The 22,936-nt window shown below is 41.2% G+C and overlaps 1 protein-coding gene and 1 non-coding gene across 5 annotated transcripts in view; one reads left to right on the plus strand and one right to left on the minus strand.

Annotated features, from left to right (window-relative positions):
- C1QTNF7 (C1q and TNF related 7) overlaps nt 1-22,936 on the plus strand; it is a 90,629-nt gene that overhangs the window by 63,853 nt on the left and 3,840 nt on the right. For 3 of the 4 annotated variants that reach the window (XM_016138409.2, XM_016138407.2, XM_016138410.2), the window contains exon 2: nt 17,162-17,407. In XM_016138409.2, the coding sequence (XP_015993895.1) occupies nt 17,162-17,407 (246 nt within the window). Of the gene's footprint in view, nt 1-8,276; nt 10,877-17,161; nt 17,408-22,936 lie in introns of those variants that run through there. The other variant, XM_016138408.2, reaches the window with a different exon arrangement.
- On the minus strand, nt 20,893-21,011 carry LOC118608855. The gene has a single exon (XR_004953215.1). It is a non-coding gene; the product is annotated as a 5S ribosomal RNA (ribosomal RNA).

Genomic DNA, 22,936 nt, shown 5'->3' on the forward strand with positions numbered 1-22,936 from the left:
TATTTACCTGAAGAAAATCAAAACACTAATTCATAAAAATCTATGCATCCCTATGTTCACAGCAGCGCTAATCACAATAGCCAAGATATGGAAGCAAACTACATACCCATCAACAGACAATTAAAGAAGTAATAGTTCATCTATACAATGGGATATTACTCAGCCATGAAAATGAAATCTTACCATTTGCAACAACATGGATGGACCTAGAGGTTATTATGCTGAAAAAGATAAATATCATGCAATTTCACTTGCATAAGGAATTTAAGGAACAAAAAGAACAAACTAAAGAAAAAACAGACTCACAGATACGAATGACGATCTGGTGATTGCCAGAGGAGAGAGAGTTTTGGGGGGCTGGGAGGAAAAAGGTGACTGGATGTAGAAGTACAAATTGGTAGTTACGAAACTGTCACAGGGGTGTAGGGCAAAGCACAGGGCATATAGTCCCTCGTGCTGTAATGTCTGTGTGTAGAGCCAGGTCGCTGGTAGAGTAATTGGGGGGAATCACTTCATAAACTATAAAAATATCTAACCAATGTACTGTATACCTGAAACTAATATAAACTAGAATTTTTTTTTAAAGACACGCCTCATGCTTTCGTTTTCACATATAAAATGAAAACAGTCATAGCGAAAGTCCTGGCCGCTGTCCATAACCGACCGCAGACCCAGAGGCCTCGTCGCATCGGCTCGACAGCCTGGCCAGTGCCTGGGCACACACGCAGAGGGTAATGGCGGTTTTTTGAATGACTGGCCTCAAATCAGGTGAAGACAACGGAGAAAAAGATCTTGCAAGTTGAAAGGGAGCAACCGCCTGCAGAGCCCAGAGCGGCTGGCAAACGAAGTGTGTGTGAGGAGCAGAACGGCCCTGCCTCAGCCCACGCTCAGCGGCTGGTGCAGGGGCTGCTGCATCAACCTGGGCGGAACGAAGAGACTGCCTGGAGTTAACAGAGCCGGCCCTCAGCTGGACCTGGAAAAGGAGTAGGTTCTAGGGAGCCCGAGGGGCAAAGGAAGGCCCAACGACGGGAAACAACCAGGACAAAGGTCACCGTAGGTCTGGGTCAGTGCGGAGTCTTGAGGAGAGAGCTGGGAGAGCTGACACCTTGGGTGCAGAAGAGATAGGAATGGAATCTGCCTCCTCCTGGTCACGTGACTCTTTGCTCTTTGAGCAAGAGCTCCTGGACAGCTTTCTAAGAGTGGCCCACATTTCAGAGGCCCCATACGGGAGGAGCCCTGGGGACCGAGGGCCTCTGGTGCCCTTGAGCCCCAGCCGTACCGGGGCTGTGGTGTCCCGCCTGAGATGCTCACCCAGCAAGACAACGAGATGACGTTAACCCAGCCAGTGAGTCCCATCACCGTCACCTACATCCAGGCCCCCAGCACAGTGCTGGTCCTGTGAAATTACTGATGAGCAGGGCTGAGTCCCCGGCCGAGGGTGGGCAGGGAATCTAGAGCCACCCAGCCCATAGACAGTACAACTGTCAAAACCGCCGCGGAACAGAACAAGCTTTGATGTTCTCTCCGCGTGACACAGCTCTGTGGTCAAGCGTCGATAGTCATCAGCTTTGCTGACCTCTAACGTTGCTTCCAGATCGAATACTCTGTGGCTCCATCTGTGTCCCGGGGACTGAGCGTGGAGAAGCTGACACCCCCCCCCCCGAGCTTCGTTTTCATTCGGGGATGGGGCAGTGGAAGGGCAGCCTTTTGGAAAGGAGTTTGGCAGCACGTACCAAGAGAGACATAAAACATCCAAATCTTTTGACTCCGTACTTCCATTTCTGGGAATTTATCCTAAGGAAATAACTCTAAATAGGGATAAAGTCTTATGCACAAAATTTTTCAGTGTAATCTCATTTATAATAAGACAAAATGGAAACAGCTTAATTGTCCAATAGTGGAGGGAAGAAGATTAAAAAGATTATGGCACAACTATTTGATGGATATCATTTGGCAATTGATGGTTCCAAACAAATAACAGAGGAGAAATGCTTATGATACGGTATTAAGTTAAAGAAGCAGCAAGCAGACGATCCAGCAATCCCACCTCTGGGTATAAAGACCCAAAGGAAATTAAAATAGGATAGTCAAGAGATATCTGTACCCTCACGTTTATTGCCACAGTATTCACAATAACCGCGATATGGAAACAATCTAAGTGCCCATCAACGGTTGAACGGATAAAGATGTGGGCAAAGGAACGGCACGCAGCCATCAGAAAGAAGAACGTTTTTCCATTTGCTGCAACATGGAATAACCTTGAGGACATCGTGTTAAGTGAGATAAGTCAGACAGAGGAAGACAAATACTACATGATCTCACTCACATGTGGAATCTAAAGAAGCCAAACAAATAAAATCGGAGAGTAGAATGGCGGTTATCAGGGGCTGGGGAATGAAGGAAGAAGAGAGACTTGCAACAAACTTGCAACTCGGAGACGAACAAGCCCTGGATATCTTATGTATACGTAGGGAATATAGAAAACAGTCCTATGGTAAACATCAAACCTGCTAAGAGACTAAATTGTAATGATTCCCACCACGAAAAGAAATGCTAATCATGCCATGTGCTAGAGGTGCCATCGCGACAATGGCAATCACATTATAATACACAAACGTAGCAAATCGGCACGGTGTTCGCCTTAAACGACACATATGTGTCAAATACATCTCGATTTTAAAAAAGAAAGGAAAGGCAAGCAGCAATAGTACATGGACGATATTACGAATCTTTGAACAGCAGATATATACGCACACACGCACACAGAACAAAAATAACAGAAAAGAAAATAAACTAAAATGGTAGCAGTAGTTCTCTGAGAGATAGAGCTATAAATTATTGTACTTTTACTTTTCTACCTTTTTCTCTTCTAAAATGTTCTATTTAAATATTTACAATAAAACATGTCCATATTTAAAATAAAATATGAAGAACTTTATGTGACAATTACATTCAGCATATAGAGCATAGAAAATGAATTTTGAGATAAACAAAAGCACACATACATTGATAAAAAAAATTTGTAAATTATGATTAGAAAAAAATATTAGAAGGAAGTCGCTCACAAGAGTATACACACACACACACACACACACACACACACACACAGAGCCAAACAGAAAACCAAAATCTGCCGCCGGCCCCGTTAGAATCGCCGAGAGCGGTCGGGTGGCTCTCTCGCCTCTCCTTGCCCAAAGGCGCATCTACCTCAGCCCTGCATTCGCGTCTTCCTCCAATTCTTCTCCACACGCCAGTCCAAGAGAACTTTTTAAAATGTACGCACGGCCTTGTCACACGCTTACCCTTCACTTGCTTCTCTTACTGCTCCTCAGACAAAGTCCAGGCTTCGCGACGGACCTTCTGCGTCCCTGAAGGCGTCTTCCGCCTCAGCCTTTCCTCCCTCATCTCTTATTTCTCCTCTTGTTCTGCTCCAGCCTTCTCTCACTTTCCCCAAGGTACCCTGTTCTCTCCGAAGGCCAGGCGTTTACTCGCGCCTGCAGCTCCTCCTGGAAAGCCTGCTCTACCCCACCCCCTCACCGTTTTCCAAGATATTCTTCAGTCATCCTCCGAGTCTCAAAAAGTTGCTTAGGAGTTATTTTCTCAGAGAGAGATTCTCTGGCCATATAGATGAGATTATTCTGAAAACAGATTGAGAGCCCAGAAGAAGTGTCACCAAAGACGTGCACTTTCCAGCCCCAGCAAAAAGGAATTCTAAACATTCTATGTAACTATCTTCAACTCTGATTTAGATTTGCTTCTCCCTCCCTGACAGAAACCGTATTTCTTGAGTGGCTATATGCAAAAAGCCAAACCTTGACTTCACCCCATATACAAAAATTGAAAAGGGCCGTAGACCTAAACACGATACCTAAAACTATAAAATTTCCAGGAGAATAAAATCTGTGACCTCGGGTTTGGCGGAGATGTCATAGATAAAACACAAAAACACTAAGTATACAGAAAAAAGTTGATAAATTATAGTTAAAATTAAATATTGCTCTTCAAAAGACACTGTTAAGAAAATAAAAAATTAAGTCATAGACTGGAGAAAATAGCTGTAAAACACACATCTTATCTGTATCTAGAATATGATCTGGGATAATACAATATTATTAATTCTCAATTGTCCACAACGATGGATGTTTTTGTCTATAAAGATGCTGTAGTGTCTTCTCTGGGTGAAGTCGGCAGTCGGGTGTTGGTGAGAGGCTCTGCTGCGCCGGGGAGAGAATCTTGGAACTGATAGATGGGACCTGAGATCAAATTATGGTGTCGTGCTTAAAAGGGATCTTTGGGCAGGTCACTGTCCCTCACTGAAAGTGTGTTCTCATCTATAAAATGGGAAGGTCAAGGCTGATGACCTCTGAGGCTTCTTCCTTACCTAATGACATGAAATTCCCACTGGAGTGTGAGCTGGGTCCACCGAGGTTCTGTGTTCCTCTTTAAACTTCTTACCTCCAGGGCCTGGGGCAGTGCCTGGCCCCCCAGGAGGGATGGATGACATTCATTTATTCAATGAACGGAACTTTCTAAAAATATACAAACCACTTTTCTCACAACCACTCGCATTGTTCCCTACAATGAAAGCAGATCCAGTTCAGAAACCATACTGAACCTTTCTAGCTTGTTGAACTCGCCTTGAAAAGCTGAGAAAGTGACAATAGGTATCACTTATATGATCCTCATTATTGTAACCAAACTGGGATTGAGAGAGAATCAACACCCTGATCAACCCTGCTCGCAGCCCCTCAGGGGGCTCCTCCCATCCCCAGGATTAAGACCAGAATCCCCATGGCCAGCAGAGCCCTGCCTGGTCCAGACACAGCCTCCCTCCATGCACTCGCTCTCCTTCGCGTCTCCCAATCATCCTCTTCTACCTCAGGGCCTTTGCACAGGGCATTCCCTCAGCCGGGCAGTGTTCTCCCGCCCCTCTTCCTAGTTAATGCCTCTTCCTATTTCTGGTCAGATGTCATTTCTTTAGGCAAGCCCTCCCTGACCCACAGTCTTGCCTAGGTCGACCTGCCAAATGTTCTCATGACACACTTCACTTTTCCTTCAGAACCCTCTCTAGATTTACTGAATTCATCGGATGGTCTTATCTGTCCTTAATGTGATGCAAATAAGAAAGGACTTTATTTTTTTTTCCTATCACTTCTTCTAGTCAAATTCCATCGGGTCTTTCTCCCCTGCCCTTTCATGATATTTCAGGCAAATTCCTTAGCTTTCCGGTCACTTTTGGTTACAATCTCATTAGTGAATTGTGACTCATCTCCAGATATTAAAAAAGATAAATCTAAATCGAAACGTCTATTTCACGTCCAATACGAAGCCTGTTTGTTCCCTTTCCATGTCTTCAGTGAGAGACGTGCTATGTTTTTTTCACTCTTCGCAATCTCTTAACCCTCTTTCCACTTTGGGCACATCTGGAGTCAGATCTGGAGAATCAGAAAAACATGAGGAAAGTTTTTTTACTTAATAGGTGCCCCTTGCACAGTGCTCGCCCGGCCACCAGTGACTGCTCTGTGCTCCGGGTCTTCGAATGTTGGCTCTCTCCGCTTGAACACATTCCCAGGGTCATTGGGAGTTTTCTGAAGGACCTCCGCACTGCTCGGCTCACTGATATGGGTAATTCGCTCCTTAGTTGATACCTCGCATTTCTCCTATACCAGCTTCAGGTTCTGTACTCAGTCATATACTCAAAGGGCTTCTTACTGGCTCACTTAGAAGGGTGCCCTCCTGGCTCAAGAGGTCCCTTCTAGATGGCTCAGTCCCAGGTGCCACCCACAGTACCATCTGCCTCTTGGGAACTCATACATCCTCGCCTCTCCAAGAGCTACCCCCACACTGCTCCCGCTGCTGCGGACGGGCTTCCGCCTCCGGAATTCTCTCGTTTCTATGGCCACATCAGACATTGAACTCTAGGGCTGGGTCAGGCTCCCCCACAGCTTGTTTATCACATTTTTCTGGTCCCATGATAGTTGCAAGGCTTTCAGTTTCACAGCTCAGTTTATGTCCACTGGAGAAGAGGATAGACGGTTTCTTCCTTGCAGGCACCTCTAATCCTATCAGTGAACTCTTGGGATCCTTGCCACTTGGCTAGGGGTGGGTGTCCCTCCTCCCTGCCATCCCTCAAAGGAAGGGAGAGGAGAGACCCTCGGCACGCCCTCGCTAGCTAGCTAATAGCTCTCTACCTTAAAGGCTCTCTTTCGAACTTCCAAGTTGTTGTTGTTTTAATGTGGATCAAAAGTAGATGGTGGTCAGTGCCAGACCCAGCTGGTTTGTAGCAAGACTTCAATGAATGCATGGGCACTGATTGCCCATTTTTATCTGCTTTGAGACCTCATCTGAAACTCCAAGATGATGGAAATTCTGAATTAACATCCTATTAAAACACAGTTTTGTGACTATTTGATGACCGTCTGTCTTCTCTCACTAGACTTTTCTTCTCTAAGGGCTCTATGTTTACTCTTCATTGAATACCAAGACCAAGCATTCAGAATCTGGCATATAGTAGTAGCTCAATAAATATGCGATCAGGTAATGAATGAAAGAACAGGATGAAAGAAATAGAAGACCAGATCTGTATCGCTGCAGCTTCCTGGTTTGGAAGGATCAACACAGGGGGCGTCACTGGAGCCAGAGTGGATAAGGCGAAGATCCCCAGAGCCTGGCTGCCATCTGAGGTACCCACAGAGCTTTGGAAAAACATAAACGTCTACACCTGACCCACTGGTGTGCTGATTCAACAGATCTAGCTGAGAATCAGTAAGCTAAGGTGCGTAAGAGAGTCCAGATAATGTGCCAGGAAGGTTAGGCGAGGGCGAAGCTGTACCCAGTTGGGAGTGACAGGGAGGCTTTCTGGAAAAAGCAATGCATGAGGACAAATGTGAACAGGTGAAGAAAAGGGTCTTGGCTAGCAGGGGCTCGGCTAGCGAGCTAGAGGAGATGACCTAAAGTGAGGCCCCGAGGCTGGAAAAAGATGAGATTCCTGACAGAAGCCGGTGCTACGGGGAGGAGGAGGAGGAGGAGGAGCGAGGGGCACAGTCCGCCTGACTACAAGCTACTTGGATGCAGGAGCCTGGAATGGGAAAGTCAGCCGCACCCTAGGGAGATACATGACATAGTGGTCAGACGGCCTAAATTTCTCATCAATGTAAAAGGAGCATGATGCAATTACCTCAAGAGATGACGGTGAGGACTAAAGGAGGTAATGATGTCATATCAACTAGATTTTTTTTTTTTACTAACTATAGTACGTAGAATTGGCATATGTACATTACAGCAGTGTGCTGAGTCAGCTTAGTCCAGCTGGCAAGGGTCAGTTCCGCACATATCTTCCCAACTCTGCATTCATTTAGTGAGTGAAGGTCCGGTGGGTAGCTTAAAATTGGCCACGATGGGAGTATTTACACCAAGGAAATTGACAAAGCTACAAATCCAAACCTTTTTATGGGAGCTAGTTTTCCAATACACTGTTAAATGCTCTGTGAACATTAATTGGATCAGTCTGTATTGAACTGAATTCAGTTTACAAATGAGTTAAAGGTACAGGAAAACAAAATTACCAACTGAGAGGGAAAACCTGCCCAGAAAAAAAAAAAAATAGAATAAAACCGTGGCCTTAGCATGAGAGGCTGGTAAAAATAGAAGCTCATTTTTTACTCTAAGCCAATATTCCCCTCCACATATTTTTCTACCTGTCAGTTTTTGCCACTGTCTCTAAAATAAGTGTGAAAATAACAGTTAAATAGGCACCAATAAGCTTTAGCTGTATCTGAGGTCTGAATGCTCCAGGAGACAATTTCAAAGGATTGCTCTCTCTGTGAAGAAGAATAAATACATGAAGATATAGATCATAATAAGCTATCTGATGTAGAATAATAATATTAATAATGAAAGAAAAAAATCAAATATTGCAGAACAGAAAAAATACCGTCATACTTTAACAACGCAAAAAAAAATTTTAATCATCAAACACTAAAGGGAATTAAGGAAGTTGTGAATGATACAGAAAAAGCAAATAGGAATTCCCATGAATTATACCAACACTTGACCAAGTTAAGGCAGAAAAATAAGAATACATCTCTCTCTTTCGGGGGTCAACAAACAACTCATCCGTTTCTAAACTCTTTGACAGAGATCGTGCTATTCCAAAGAAAAGTGCATGGGAAAAGCTCTTTAAGAAGTCGTCACTTATATACACATAAATGAATATACCCAAAGGATACAATACCTAAAATTAAACTTAAAAGGACTGGTATTCTAGTTAAGCCTTTTATTTATTTGTTTGTTTGTTTGTTTGTTTGTTTGTTTGTTTTTATTATAGTGACATTGGTTAACGAAATCCAGTAAGTTTTGGGTTAGTTCAGCCTTTTAGAAGTCTTCAGTATGGAATATAGGGGGACAGTCAGGACTCTCTTACACATGACAGTGAGTCGTTCTGTGACATTATGTTAAGAGTGACATCATGAGAGCATTTATCCTCTGTGACCTGCTTTGCCAGTTCAAGTTCACAAGCCGTCGTGCCATTTTTTAAAATTAGTTGCTAGGATCCCATTTGCTTTCATAGCAGGTAGACCAACCAAGACCTAAATCTTCCCTTCCACGAAGGATCTAAGAATTCTAGGGCCTTCCTTGGTTCAAAGGGTCCTTCCTACTTCCGACCAGGTAGAAAGTGAAAAGCAAAACCTTTGATTGTCTGCTCTCTCTGTTGATTTACTGCTGCCAACTGGTGACACTAGTCACGCCCGGTCCAGCAGGTGGTTGTCCGTTTGCAGGTGACTCTCCTGTTATTTCCAGCATCTCCTGCTCATTAAGCTCCAACATAATGACTCTCTTAATCCACTGTTGCGTGTTTGACGGTCCCCCAAAGGATAGCTGCTGTGACAGAATGATAGACAAACTTCCAGTCTCCTTCATCTATCATACCCAAACTGGCCACTTCCAAATCCTTTAAACCTTTTTGCCTAGATTCCCGCTTACCTCCTGGTCAGTTCCATTCCATGGTCTGTACTGTTCTTTCTTCACAGCAAGCTTTGGAACAGGCCAACCCTACAGTCCAGGACTAATATCCCTAAACGTACATCGTGGAGAGAAGGAGTAGACCCTCGGTTCCTTCCTTTCCAGAAGACACTGATTGCTTTAAGCAAATCATCTCAACCCCTCTCCAGCCACAGGTCCCTAAGAAGAAAAACCTTCATTAAACGACTACCAAATGTTTCCTTTAATGTACAGCAGGAAAAGAATCACATGAGTGACTTCTCTCAACGACAACAAAAGTCTCCTTCAAGGTGACTTGTATTCCTACGTAGAAGTGGCTGGTACCATTTTTTTCAAATTCTATCTCTTCAGGCACAAGCACTTTGTTAGAGAATGCTAAGAACTGTGAGGAAATCTAGAAATTCTCAGGATAACCATTTTATTTTGAGGATGAGGAAACAAACCCAGGGACTCCACCTGATTAAGATCCAACCCTATAAAATGGTGGTTCCCAAGGGGAGGAGAGAGTGATGATGTCTAAGGGTACAAACTCGTAAGAAGTAGTAAATAAGCTATAGACATCCAATGTACAGAACAATAAATTTGACGATATTATTATACTACAATTGTGTGATGTGATCAATACAGCTACAATGGCAATCATATTACAATATGCAAATATATCAAAGTGACAGGCTGTACACCTTAAACCTATACAATGTTACATGTCAAATTTATGTAGCAAAAAATAATTCTACTCTAATTTAGCAAGAAAACTGTGCCTCACTTCTGTGTTTAAAGGCATTGTTTTTACTACCCCCTGATGGCACTCAGATTTTGGATGGCCAACAAATTGGAAAGCCTCTTTCCTTTAGAATGGAGCATAGACAGCTAAGGTGAAATGAATCTTATTAGAATGGGGCGAGCCCACCAATCCTCTTGGTGAAATCTGTGCTCAGTGTCTACTTCCGTAACTTGGGAAATATTTCTTCTAATTATTGTTCTCAATTGCTTGAGAAGAATGGTAGAGAAAACAAGATAAAAACAATTTTTTCTCAGTCATTTAATTTCCATAAATGACATCATGAATTATATATTGCCGTTGCCAAGGAGACATAAGAAATATGTATCAGAAGGAAACAAAGAAATTGATTACATAGAAAATGAGTCATCGGATGATTTGGAGAACCATTCTGCCTTTTGAGTTGTTATGATCAATTCTCTATAGAAACATAGACATATTAGTCTTCTAAAAATACCCAATCATTTATCCACTTGGAAGAGAACAAAGAAAAAGATCAGTATTGTACTGGAAACCCTCTTTCATTTTATGGCACGTAGAATGAGGGGCCATTTTCCTGCCTTATTTATCAGACTAGGAATATCTTTTTCCTGTAATTCCATGAGACACCATCCAATCTAGGATCTGAAGACTCTACCTTGAAAATGATCAAATAAGAAATGACTTTTCTCTAAGTTAACGACTAATTTCCAGTCAGTGAGTAATTTTTGTTTCCTGAAACATCCACGCCGTGGAAAACAAATGAAGAGGGAAAAAATTAAGTAAACAAATGTGAAAAAGAGGCCACGACATGCAGAGACAGAGGAGCCTCTCAACTCCGCAGTCCACAAAGGCAGTCACTTGGGGTTTATCTCAAACAAAATCATAATTTTAACCAACCCTTAATTGCGCTTCACCCGATGAATGACTTCCAGGGCGTCTGGTTCTTTGGGACTAACGGAGAAAATTATTTTTAGCACAAGTATTTGGAACCCTCTGAGAATTTGAATCTGTTTTTCTCTCTGGTACCAAAGCAAGCTTCTCTCTGGGCTCTCATGAAAGATCCTGTCTCTTGTGGATTTAGAATCCTGGAGCAACCCACCATCCCAAAGCAAGGTATGGTGTTTACTCTTTTTTTTATTTTTTTATTTTTTGAATTTTGGCATATGTCGATGCAATGCCTGTTTCATTATGGTAGTTTTTGAATGTAGTAAACAGACAGCTCTATATAAAGAATCCATGGAACTGAAGACCTGGGTTCAAATCTCTGGTCTGACACTAGCTTTGTGATCACAAACAAGGTACCTGGCCTCAGCTGCCTGTCCAACCTACCACCAAAGGGTTTTGGGGAAGATGATGTGGCCTTAACATTGCTCTATTGACTACAAAATATTTGACAAGTGTCAGTATTTATTACTGCTGCGCCAGCATAGCATTTTACATCAAGTAGCCAAAGCCTTATAAATCATGAACAGTTGATAAAAATAAATATTGATGAAGACATTTTTTTTCTTCATTCGACCTTTGTTGAGCTTCTGCTGTAGACCGGTCTTTGTCCTGAAGGTTGGTGACACGAAGTTTATATTTCGGAGGTGAAAAAAAAAGCAAGGAAATAGTCATAGCACAATGTGGGGTGTGGTCTTCTGGGGTGAGCCAGTGACAGGAGCAGGGAAGGTAATTCGTGGCCAACAGGAGGAGCTGTTGTCAGAAGGAAAACCGAGACCTCAGAGGCAGCGCTGAGGGACCACAAAATGGGAGGCTCTGGGAGCTGAACACGCACGGCCCCATCCTGCCTTGCTCACGGGGCCACTCCTGATGCAGCGAGAGACGGAGAGCCTGCTGTTGTGAAATCCCTCTCCGCGGGCCAAGGATGTGTCTCATTTTGGCCGTCCCTGGGTTACCTACCCTCTTTCTAATGGTTTCCAGGCAGAACACATTTGCAACTTGAATTAATAATCGAGTCCAGCCCTTTGTCATGAAGTAATGTTACAATTTCCTTCACATGACAGAGGGGGGAAGATTCAAGAGTTTGGAGACAGAAAAGAGCTCAGTTCAAATCCCGCCCGAGCCATATCTATGGCTGTGTGAACTTGAGGCATCGGTTTCAATTCTCTTATTTGAAAAATAAAAGTGGTGTGGGGGTTGAGCAAATGTGATCTTGACAACACCTGACACAGTAATAAGGCTACCAATGGATGGCCTACATCCCAGTATTTTTCGTTTAGTATTTTTTATTAGGGTAAAATACATGTAGCATTAAATTGACCATTTTTAAGTTATGGTTCTGAGCAGTAAGTACATTCACGGTGTTGGATGACCCCTGGACCACCACCCCTCTCCAGAAGTTTTTCGTCTTCCCCAGCGGAAACTCTGTACTCATTAAACTCTGACTCCTCCTTCCCCAACCCCCACACTCCCTGGCAACCATCTTCCTACTTTCTGCCCCTCTACGTTTGGCTGTTCTTGGTGCATCATATAAGCGGAATCACGCAACATTTGTCTTGGCATAAAGTCTTCAAGATTCTTCCATGCTGTAGTCTGTGTCAAAATTTCCTCCATATGGTTTTCCGTAGACGCTACACCAATTGACACCCTTACGAACAGTGCGCAAAGTTCCTCTTCCCATCCTCACCAGCACTGTGACCTCTTCCCTTTCTGATCACGGCCATTCTGACAGGTATGAGGTGATAGCTTATTGTGGTTTTGATTTGCTTTTCCCTGATGGTTAGTGAGGCTGAGTGTTTCTTCATGTACTTTGGTCATTTGCATGTCTTCTTTGAGAAAATGTCTATTCAGATCCTTTGCCCGTTTTCAATCAGATTATTTGTTTTTTGCTATTGAGTTGTATGAGTTCCTTATATATTTTGGATAGTAACCCCCCCATCTGAAATACGGTTTGAAAATATTTTCTCCCATTCCATAGGTTGCCTTTTAATTTTGTTGATTTTTTTCTTTTACTGTGCAGAAGCTTTTTTTTTTTTTTTTCCGATGTGGTCCCTCTTATTTATTTTTGCTTTTGTTGCTTGTGCTTTTGGTGTTTTATCCAAAAAACTGTTGCCAAGATCAATGTCAATGATTTTTTCCTTATGTTTTCTTCTAGAGGTTTTATGGCTTCAGGTCTTACACTTAAGTCTTTAATCAATTTTGAGTTACTTTTTCGAGTATTATAAGTCAGGGGTCCAATTTCATTCTTTTGCATGTGAATAACCAGTTCTCCTAACACCGTTTACTAAAAAAATTATTATCTTCTCTTGGAGTATTCTTGGCTTTCTTGTCAAATATCAGTCGATTGTATATGCATGGATTTATTTTACTTTTAAATAAAAGGGGAAATGCTATTTACAAAGGGATCTCAATTGGTGGACACATTTTCTAGTTCAGTTATTGAACTGATTTATTCATTATTTCTTCAAGTGTTTTCCATGGCTAGTTTAGCAAAAACAAAGGGTTCTATCCCCTCCCCCCCCCAAAAAAAAAACTTACGAAACACTGTATACTACGTTCCTGCCTACAGATTCAAACTATACATTAACATGAAGGTTATGAAACCTATAGTGTCGCTATGTAATTTTTAAATTATGTGCTCAAACAACTAAAAACCTGTTACTTTGTAGCCCCTACAGAAAAAAAAAAAAAAAAAACAGGATGGAAGGCCCTTTACAATTAACATCAAGGACAGATCTGTTCAAGATTAACGATATTTCCAGAGCTTTGGTTTTCTAATTCCAAAGAAGCATAATGGTGAAAAAATACATGTTTCAGCACACATCCTACATAAACCTGCAAAATTCACTGCAATCTTTCAAAGCATTTTGTATGAGAAGGGACTGCCAGTGTGTTTGTTTTCTTTTTGAAGTGTCGAAAATGTTCTAAATTTAGGTTATGGTACACATCGAGTTTTATATTTTCAATTGGGTGATTTTACGCTGTATAAATTAAAATCTCAATAAAGCTGCTTTAAAAAATGTAATTTCATAAAGCCGCAGCACGCATAGGTCAGTCCCGGCCAAAATAACCAAACTCATCGAGAAGCAGTGGAGCAGCGGCCGAAGGGCGAATCGTTCAATACGAGGTGTTGAAATATAAAATGGGACCCCTAACCTCACACTTTCTACATCAGAAAAATTCTAAGGGGTCGAATTTTAAATGTGAACGAATGGAACAATAAAAGAACGGAAATGAAAGTGGAATGGTCCTCTTCAGTATCTTGAAGTAAAGAAGCCCTTTTCAACACAATAAATTGAACCTTGGAAATATGTTTTCATGATAAAAAAAAAAAAAAGATTCAAAAATACAAGAACAGAGCAAAAAAAAATGCAAACTAGGAAAAGCTTTTTACTGTTCGTGTCATAAATAATGTGCTAAGACTATGTATATGGAGATAGTTGTTGTACTATTGTCTATAATTGCACAAAGATGAAAATATCCCAATATCCATCAGTAGGAGACTGGTTAAATACAACGAATATTCTATAGCCACTAAAAAAAAAAAAAAATGAGAAACTCTCTATTATACTGACAACAAAAGGATCTCCAAGCTATGTGCAAAAGCAAGGGTCAGAAAGTCACACGCAGTAATGCCAATACACAAGAAACAAGCAACAGTGGTTGCTTCTGGAAAAGAAAATTGCGTGTCTGGAAGACTAGGCAGAAGAAATTTACTTTTCATTAGATACTCTTTTTTTTTTTTAATTTTATGAATGTGCATGTTCTATCTTTACAAAAAATAAACACTTAAAATATTTTTAAACGTGATAGACTATGCAAAATTTAAGCAACTTAATTTAAGTTTTTAATTCACATTTCTCGAACACTGAGAAAGGGACAAATAGACCCCAGGAATATTTTTTTTTAATCGCCTATATCCTCATTCTCTTGTAATTCTGTCATATCACATTCTCTTTATTTTTTTTTTCACAAAACTCATACCTTCCCTTGCTAAACAACAACAACAACAACAACAACTTCTCCTCTGCCCCCAGCCTGAGATGGGGTTTGTGGATGGAGACATCCGTGACCTAAATGGATAATCATTTCGTGTGCCTTTCAAAAGATTCTAACTGGGAATGCTTTCGGCGTGAACACTTCTGTACAGACAATATTCTTGTGCACTTGTCAATGCAAGGCAAACCATTTGTTCCATTAATGCATTTGTTTCAGATATTTTAATTTATTCCTTCTTTGAGCACTTTGTTGCCTGGCTACCAGAAATGTTAATACTCTTTCTTCCGAGTACGCTTTTAAAATTTCTCCTTCCACCACCCACCATAATAACCTAGACCCTTACCAAATACTTCTTCGTAGACTGATCCCTGACGACTGGCTGGCTTGTGCTTTCAGAATCTCCATCACAGTGTCTGAGATGTCACTGCTCAAAGCAACTTCTTTCCAGATAATATTAAGTCCCTCTTAGAACCACTCCTGGTCTCAGCTCTAGCACCCCATTCTGTGTCCAGTTAAAAGCCTTTTTATGAGTATCTTCCACGGGCAGGTTTTCCTCTTTCAAATTCCTTCTCAATGCCTCCTCTAATCAGCTTTTTTAAAGAAAGAAGAACTAGCAAGGTTATCATTGCATCTCATTTAAACCGTGACGGGGGTATGAATACCAGGCCCTTCCCAATTCCTTCATCTGAGGCGCGTTGGGAAAAGCTGGTCTTTTCCCCAGATCTACTAGGCTTTCAGAAAGTGCCTTAGTCCCAGCTGAACAATAAGATCAGTAATTTTGAGTGTGTGCTGTATGACAAATCAAGCAGACAGAGACATTCTCCCTGAGTTTGCGAGGGAGGCCCCACTGATAATATGAAGATGTGGGCAAGGATACGGAGCCTGTATTTGGATAAGTCGCTTCAGTAGTTTCTCACTAATCAGATTTCTAGGAATCAGACCTGTTTTGCACCACATGCGCACACTGTTTTTCTCGCTTTGTCATTCCATTATGCTCTGGCAAATTTCTGGGTCTCATTCCAAGATGTTGCAATTTTCCCATGGGTACCATAAAAGTGGTACGGCGTTCCTGGTTAATTTTCTGATGTGGCTGTCAAAAACACCAAACAAACTTTTTCCAATTGCTTTTCCCGTATTTTATAATTATCTCCCTGGGGTAAGTATATGCCAGGCATCTAGATCAAGCGCTGCATAGCTTTCTCATTAAAACACAGATCCAACTCTTCAGAAACTACTCATTTAAACCACCCCGAAACCTCATGTATACATTTTCCCATCCAAGACTCTGCTTATTCTAAGGACCATTTAAGCATAGAAAACCAGGTGTCCCCGGCCTACACAGCCCACCCCTCAGTTTACATGCCAAATGTCATGCTAATAAATGATCCCTCGTTCTCAGCTGCCAGGCTTTCTGAAGGGGAAAAAAACAAGTCCCTATTAGATCATAGATGAAGATACCTGTCGCCTGCTTCGCTCAGAGCATGTGGCACTTTGCATGGTTTAATTTCACTCAGCTCTTTAATTGAGCTCCAGTGCTAAGGGCTTAATGGGACACCATGGCATTATATCCTGCAGATTTCAAATTAAAGTTTGGGACCACCCCTCCCCCGCCAACACATCTACAGTACTCCAACTAGCACTAATTGTCATTACATGTGATTATGAAGTGCAAAACACGTTTGTTTGTTTTTTTTTCTGAAAATACCACTCCCTTTCTCCTACTTTAAAAAGCCTAGAAATTCTAAGAAAACATGCAAAGATTAGATATAAAGATATCTATTATGGTCTTTATATTAGCAGAAAACTGGAAACAAATGTCTATAGTGAGGAATTGTATACATAAAAGATAATAGAGACAAGTGCAATAATTTTTTTAATGTTATGAAGAATTTTTTGACATGAGAAGATGCTCCTGCTATATTGTGAAGTGAAAAAATGTTGAATTACAGGAATGACATGATATCACTTTTCTCTGTAGGACAGGATAAAAAAGACTGGAAAGATATACATATCGAAATGTAAAGAGCTGTTATCTCCAAGTGGTGAGAATAATGTTGATGTTTCTCTTACTCATTTTCATCCCTAATTTTCAAAAAAATAAAAGGCATTTCTTTCGAAAAGAAAACATTATTTATCAAAGTCCATCATTGACTCCTGCAGAAAATATGCAACAAAGGGATTTGTTTTGAAATTCTTTTCATCAAGCCTTCATCTCCGCCAACCCTTTCACGGGGCACTGAGAAATCTCTATCACTAATACATCAGTAGTTTCTGATGGAATTATAAGGGTGAACAAGGATCTGGGGGGTTTTGTTTTGTTTTGTGTGCTTCTTAGTTTGTTTTACAAACAAAGAGGTGAGTACTGGAGTGAATTTCTGCAAACGTCCATTCTCCTGTTCGGTTATACCAAAACCTCCCCCTGAGAGGGGACATTATGTCTGTGTCTTTTTCTTGCAGAGCCAAAGATGTTTGTCTTGCTCTATGTTACGAGTTTTGCCATTTGTGCAAGTGGACAACCTCGGGGTAATCAGCTCAAAGGAGAGAGCTTCTCCCCGAGATATATCTGTAGCATTCCTGGCTTACCGGGACCTCCAGGCCCCCCTGGAGCAAACGGCTCCCCTGGGCCCCACGGTCGGATCGGCCTTCCGGGACGAGATGGGAGAGACGGCAGGAAAGGAGAGAAAGGTGAAAAGGGGGCCGCAGGTAATGAATTGATGGAGCTCGGTACAGCACCCCCGCCTGACAACCGCTCCCTCCCTCTGCAGCTTTTCCCAATGGGAACCGCTCCCTGAATCCCTTCTCTACTTCTCCTTCATTAGTCATAGCTACATATCGCGTCTTGCACCTGGGCTGTGCGTCAGATACTGCTCCGAACCCTTTCTGTGCCTTCTTATTTGATTGCAACGACAACTCTTTCAGGGGGGAGGTATTGCATTTCACAGATGAGAACACTGAGCAGTGCCACGAGTAAATGAATTGCTGAAGATGCAAGTGCTCGTGGCCGGCAGAGCGGGATCCCAGCATCTGATGCCCGTGACCGCTGGGCTGTTACAGCCAGCGGGCAATGGCTGAATGTGACAGGGTGCAGATGGATGCACAGACGGATGGACAGGAGGGAAGATGAAGGAGAGGCAGAATTAGGAGCCAAAAGCACAGGTGCCATCCTGCTCTGCACTAATAACCTGCACAAAGACACCTCACGGGCTTCGAGGTTTTATTTTTCACAGGTGGAATGACGACAGTGCTGTTTGTCACATTCCTACCTGTCCAATGGCAACAAAAAGATAGATTTCTTCTAGCTCTTCACAGCAACACGATTGGCCCCTGATCCTTCAGTAATTTTCACTTTTTCTCACAAATCAGTTGATCCAGGAAGCTTGCCAGATTCTGCAATCCTTCAGAGTAAAATGAATTAAAATTCCAGGGACGCCATGTTAACTCTGAAAGAGGAAGTGATTTGGAATCAATCTTTGAAAACAAGTTTCCGAGTGTAAAAGTTAGGACAAAAGATAGAAAGAAAATATTAATAGACCTAAGAAATGGGTCTCTATCTAGTCATCGCACCTGATTTAGTGGTGTTATGTGAAATACTAGCCTAATATATATTCAAATTATTGGCTAATAATTCATTTCTGAATTTGTCATGCAGGAAATATTTGGAAAATCAGCAACTACCAAATTTATGAATATGATTTGATATCAGGTAAAGAATCTTTAGGTAAAGTTTAACATCAGATTTTTTAAAATCTTTACTTTGGAGCTTAAATCTTATTTTTCAAACTCTTCTATATGGCAACACCAATAAACACAACTTACTGCTGCGTCATGATCATATAAATCCTTGAAATCCTGTCATACACCAGGATCATAGTTAGGTACTACTAACCCTTTTATTTTACTGTCTGGAAGCAATAGTACAGTAATTAGAAAGACATGCATTGGAGTCAGAAAGACTTAGGCTAAAATTTTGGCTCCGTCAGTTATGAAGTTAGCATCCTTGGGCAAATAGCCTCTTCGAGCCTCACTTTCCTCATTTGTAAATAAGGGGCGGTAAGGATGGTTGCAAAGAATAAGGACAATAATACAAGTGAAACACTCAGTAGAATAAGTGCCATGTGGTTAGCATTTAGTATATGTTAGCCGTTACTACATATTAATCATATTATGATCCGCAAATATGAGTCATAGCTAAGTTCACGAATATCCAAAGCTCTATAATCAACTAGAACTGAGTTGTCTGTTTTATGAGGTAGTTCTAGTGTTACTTAAAGATATGTTTATGGATACGCATTCGTATTAAATCAAATGTTCATAATTGCTACAATTTTAACCATGTATGAGGCCAGCTACACCCTCATATTCATCAATCCATTTATTCATCCATCCAGTCACGCATCCCTCATTCAACAAGTTTTGGCACCTAATGCTGTCCAGGATTGTTTTAGACCAGGGTTTTACAATCTCCACACTCATGACATTTGGGGCCGACTGTGGGATGACTATCCCGTACACTTAGGGCATTCAGCAGCATCCCATAGATTCCAGTGACATCTCCCACCAATGCGATAACCAAATATATCTCCAGACATTGCCGTCTCTCCCCTGGTGGAGAGTGCAAAATTGCCCCGGTCGAGAACATGGTTCTAAAAAACTGAGAAGAGAAACACGAACACGACATTGTCCTTGCCTCGATAAGCAAACATTGGGTAAAGGAGGCCAAAAAGGAAAAGCACAGTCACAATGTCATCATCATCATCATCATCATCATCATCATCACCATCATCAGCATCGTCATATCATTTAGTAAGAATTTACTAAGTGTCAGGAACTTGACCTTTAATACTTATTGCACACTATATCCCTATAAACAACTACTATAATCAGTAATAATAATATTAATGTTACCAGTGAAAAAATTTAGATTCGAAAGTGGAATTACGTTCCCAACCTGAGACGATTTAAGTCCAATATCCACATATCCACATAAGTATGTATTACAACTAAGAAAAGAAAAGTAAAAATGCCTTTGCGATTGATATAGAAAAGCACACCTCACTTACAAACGACAGGGACAGAGCCCTGAGGCTCTGGGGACATGCTTTCCACGTTGCTGGAACAGGACACGACATGGCTGGGAGCTTGTTTCCTCTTTCTGTTTGAAAGACACCACAAAGGCCTTGTTCATGGGCACTTGATGAATATCCCCACCACATGCAGACATTCCAACCAAGTGCAGGCGGAATCAAGCACATTTTTTGTCCAGCTTCCCTATCCTAAACACAAATACAGAGTTTATTATACTGAATTATAAATTTTTTATTAAAATATCTCCCTCCCTCACTGGTCTGTAGCAATTACTACCGTGCCATGTTATCGACATTTAATTTCATCTGAATGCACATCCAGATAACTATCTTTAAATAACCCTAGAACCACTTCATGAAATAAATACTTCTTATTTATTATATGGCTTTGGATATATTTGCAGATAACAACAGCATAATACATAATAACAGCTCACTCGAAGGTAGGACAAATGTCACTGTCCCACTCAGCCCCAATGCAGTGCCTGGCATGTTGTGGATGCTCAATCAATACTAGACAGTTTAGACAGATGCGTGTACTCACACATAAGCCCATGGATGGATGGGTGGGTGGATGGATGGATAGAAGAAAGATATGGCACTGAAGAAAAAAATCTTTGTCAGCCCATAGCATGGCTCTCTCTCCAAGCTTCAGTACCTACACATAGACTAACACTTGCCCCATAATTCTCCTCTCTACATCTAATGGAGTAGGGAGAGGGAGAATGACCTATCCCTTCTTTCTAGTCTTCATTAATTGGTCCTTAGCACAAGGACACATCTGTCATGCAAACAGAAAGGATTACTATAAATTATTACAGCTAGTCCCTGATTATCTAAAAATCCAGTAGTTCAGCAGAGTCAATAACTATAAGAAATCTAAACACTGTAAAGACCTTTTAATTGTAAATTTGCATCTTAGTATTTTTGTTTTGGTCTCAAAAAATATTCAATAGGAGGAGACCTCAAGCATTCTAGTCCAACATTTTCATTTCTTTTCTTTTTTTTTAATTGTATTTTTTTAGGTGAGGCAACCCTTGGTTGACCTCACAGATTGCAAGGACCTTGTCAGCTTACAATCTCTTGTTTTTTCTTTATTTTTTATGCCTACAGCACCTGGTCTTCCCAGGTGGTCTCCCATCCAAGTACTAACCAGGCTCGACCCTGCTTAGCTTCCAAGATCAGATGGGATCGGGCTTGTTCAGGGTGGCATGGCTATAGACCCAACACCCTCATTTCAAGAACTGAGAAACTAATGTCAGAGAGATGAAGCCCCTTTGTCAAATTCACTTAACTAATCCATGGCTGAACAGGTTTCATTCCTGGTCTGCTGAGTCTCTGTTTACTGCTGTTTCCACTGGGTTTGGAAAGGATTTAGATTCAACGTCTTCATATGACAAAATAGAACATTTAGAACTCAGACAAGAATCGACTTACCCAAAGTCATAGAGGCACGAGGATTTGCGTATACAATGAAATTTAACAGTCAAAATTGTTAGTGATGCCAAAATGTTTTTTTTTCATTAATGCATCAAAAGTCGCTGATGAAGACAGCAAAAGTTAAGGTCCTATTGAAGATAAAGTAGCAATTTAGAAAATATTTGGTTCAAAAGTTAATTTATTAGCAAAATAATATTTATATTACATTTCTATCTACCCCTGCCCCCCGTGGGGGAGGGGGAAGCAAAAATTAAGAGGCCAAACTATTATGGGCTTATTCACAAAATAAATATCAGAGTGTGTTCTGGCTGGAGTCAGTGGAATTTCAACTTAAAAATGAAAGCCATCTGCAACAAGAGAACGGCCCTGCGGTCAGCAATAATACTGATCCTAGTAACATGCACAAAAAATAATGCATTCATTATAGCATCTTTTTGTGCATCATAAATGGTTAAACAGCATCTTATCAAAATTATTAAAACAAACCACTTGTTGTTTTAAAAGTCAAGCTTTAATTATCCTCAAATTTACATTATCTAGAACACTTCATTGCTAAATATGCCAAATAGCTAAAAAATAATCAAACTCATACCCTGATGCATGTGTAAGATTCAAATAAATGATAGCAAAGCACTATCAAGATTATAAAGAAAGAAAAAGCTCAGCTTAATAAAAGTTCTTGAGAATAAATACATAGTTAAGGGTGAAACTACACAATATATCAATGATATATTTCTTAGACTACAACAGTGCATTACTAATTACCAATAATGGGGATATTTTTTAAATAGTACCATTATACAGGTGCTATTTTATACTATTGCTATTACACATATCATTTAAAAATTAAATGCTTATCTCTTTCAAGCCATGATCACGATTTCTCTGCATTTAGCCTGTGGTTGGTCTGCAGACGTAAAGATTTGGGCAAAGAGAAAATATTTCACTATGGTGATTTTGAATTTGTTCAAATCTTTTCACAGCTATTATGTCTTTTCTCTTTATAAGGAGACCCAGAGAAATTAAGGGATTTGCCTAAAACAATGCAACCTTCAGCTGCAGCACCAAACAGAATGTAGGATTCTTGATTCCAGCCCCAAAGGTCAGAGGCATTTTGAGGAAGAGGAAGCATCACTGGGCTAAGACTGGGTTTTGAGCCCTGGCCGTGTTTCACCTCCTCAGGACTCAGCTTTCTCCTCCCAAAAGAGCTACTGAGCAGCGGTGGCAGTGACCACTGTAAGGTTATTGGAGCACACTGGGCCCTCACGGTGTGCCAGACCCCCTTACCGCTTCCACAGCAGCTGCTGCCCAGGAAATGCTCAGGCTCCACGGTCAGGCAGGTTCAGCTGTAGATCGCAGCTCCATCACTCTCTGTTTCCCTGGGCGAACTAACTTCGCCGTGGCTCGCCTGAGATAGAAATAATAATAATGTCCAGTTCATAAAACTATTGCAAAACTTAAAGAAGATAATGCATGGAAACAAAGTGCTGTTTCTGGTACATAGTAATGTTCGGTAAATAGGAGCTAATCTCATCTTGCTTTGTTCTCTTATTTTATTAATACTAATAGTAAAATGGGGCATGAAACTGAATGGCCTCTGAGGACCCTCCTTGTTCTGCCTGCCCCCATGGTCCCACTCTGGGAATAATATCATTTTCATTAAATTCCTCCCATAGTCATGAGTACCTGTACAAGGCTAATTTAGCAG

The sequence above is a fragment of the Rousettus aegyptiacus genome, unplaced genomic scaffold, assembly GCF_014176215.1.
Source record: "Rousettus aegyptiacus isolate mRouAeg1 unplaced genomic scaffold, mRouAeg1.p scaffold_m13_p_10, whole genome shotgun sequence".
NCBI lineage: Eukaryota > Metazoa > Chordata > Mammalia > Chiroptera > Pteropodidae > Rousettus > Rousettus aegyptiacus.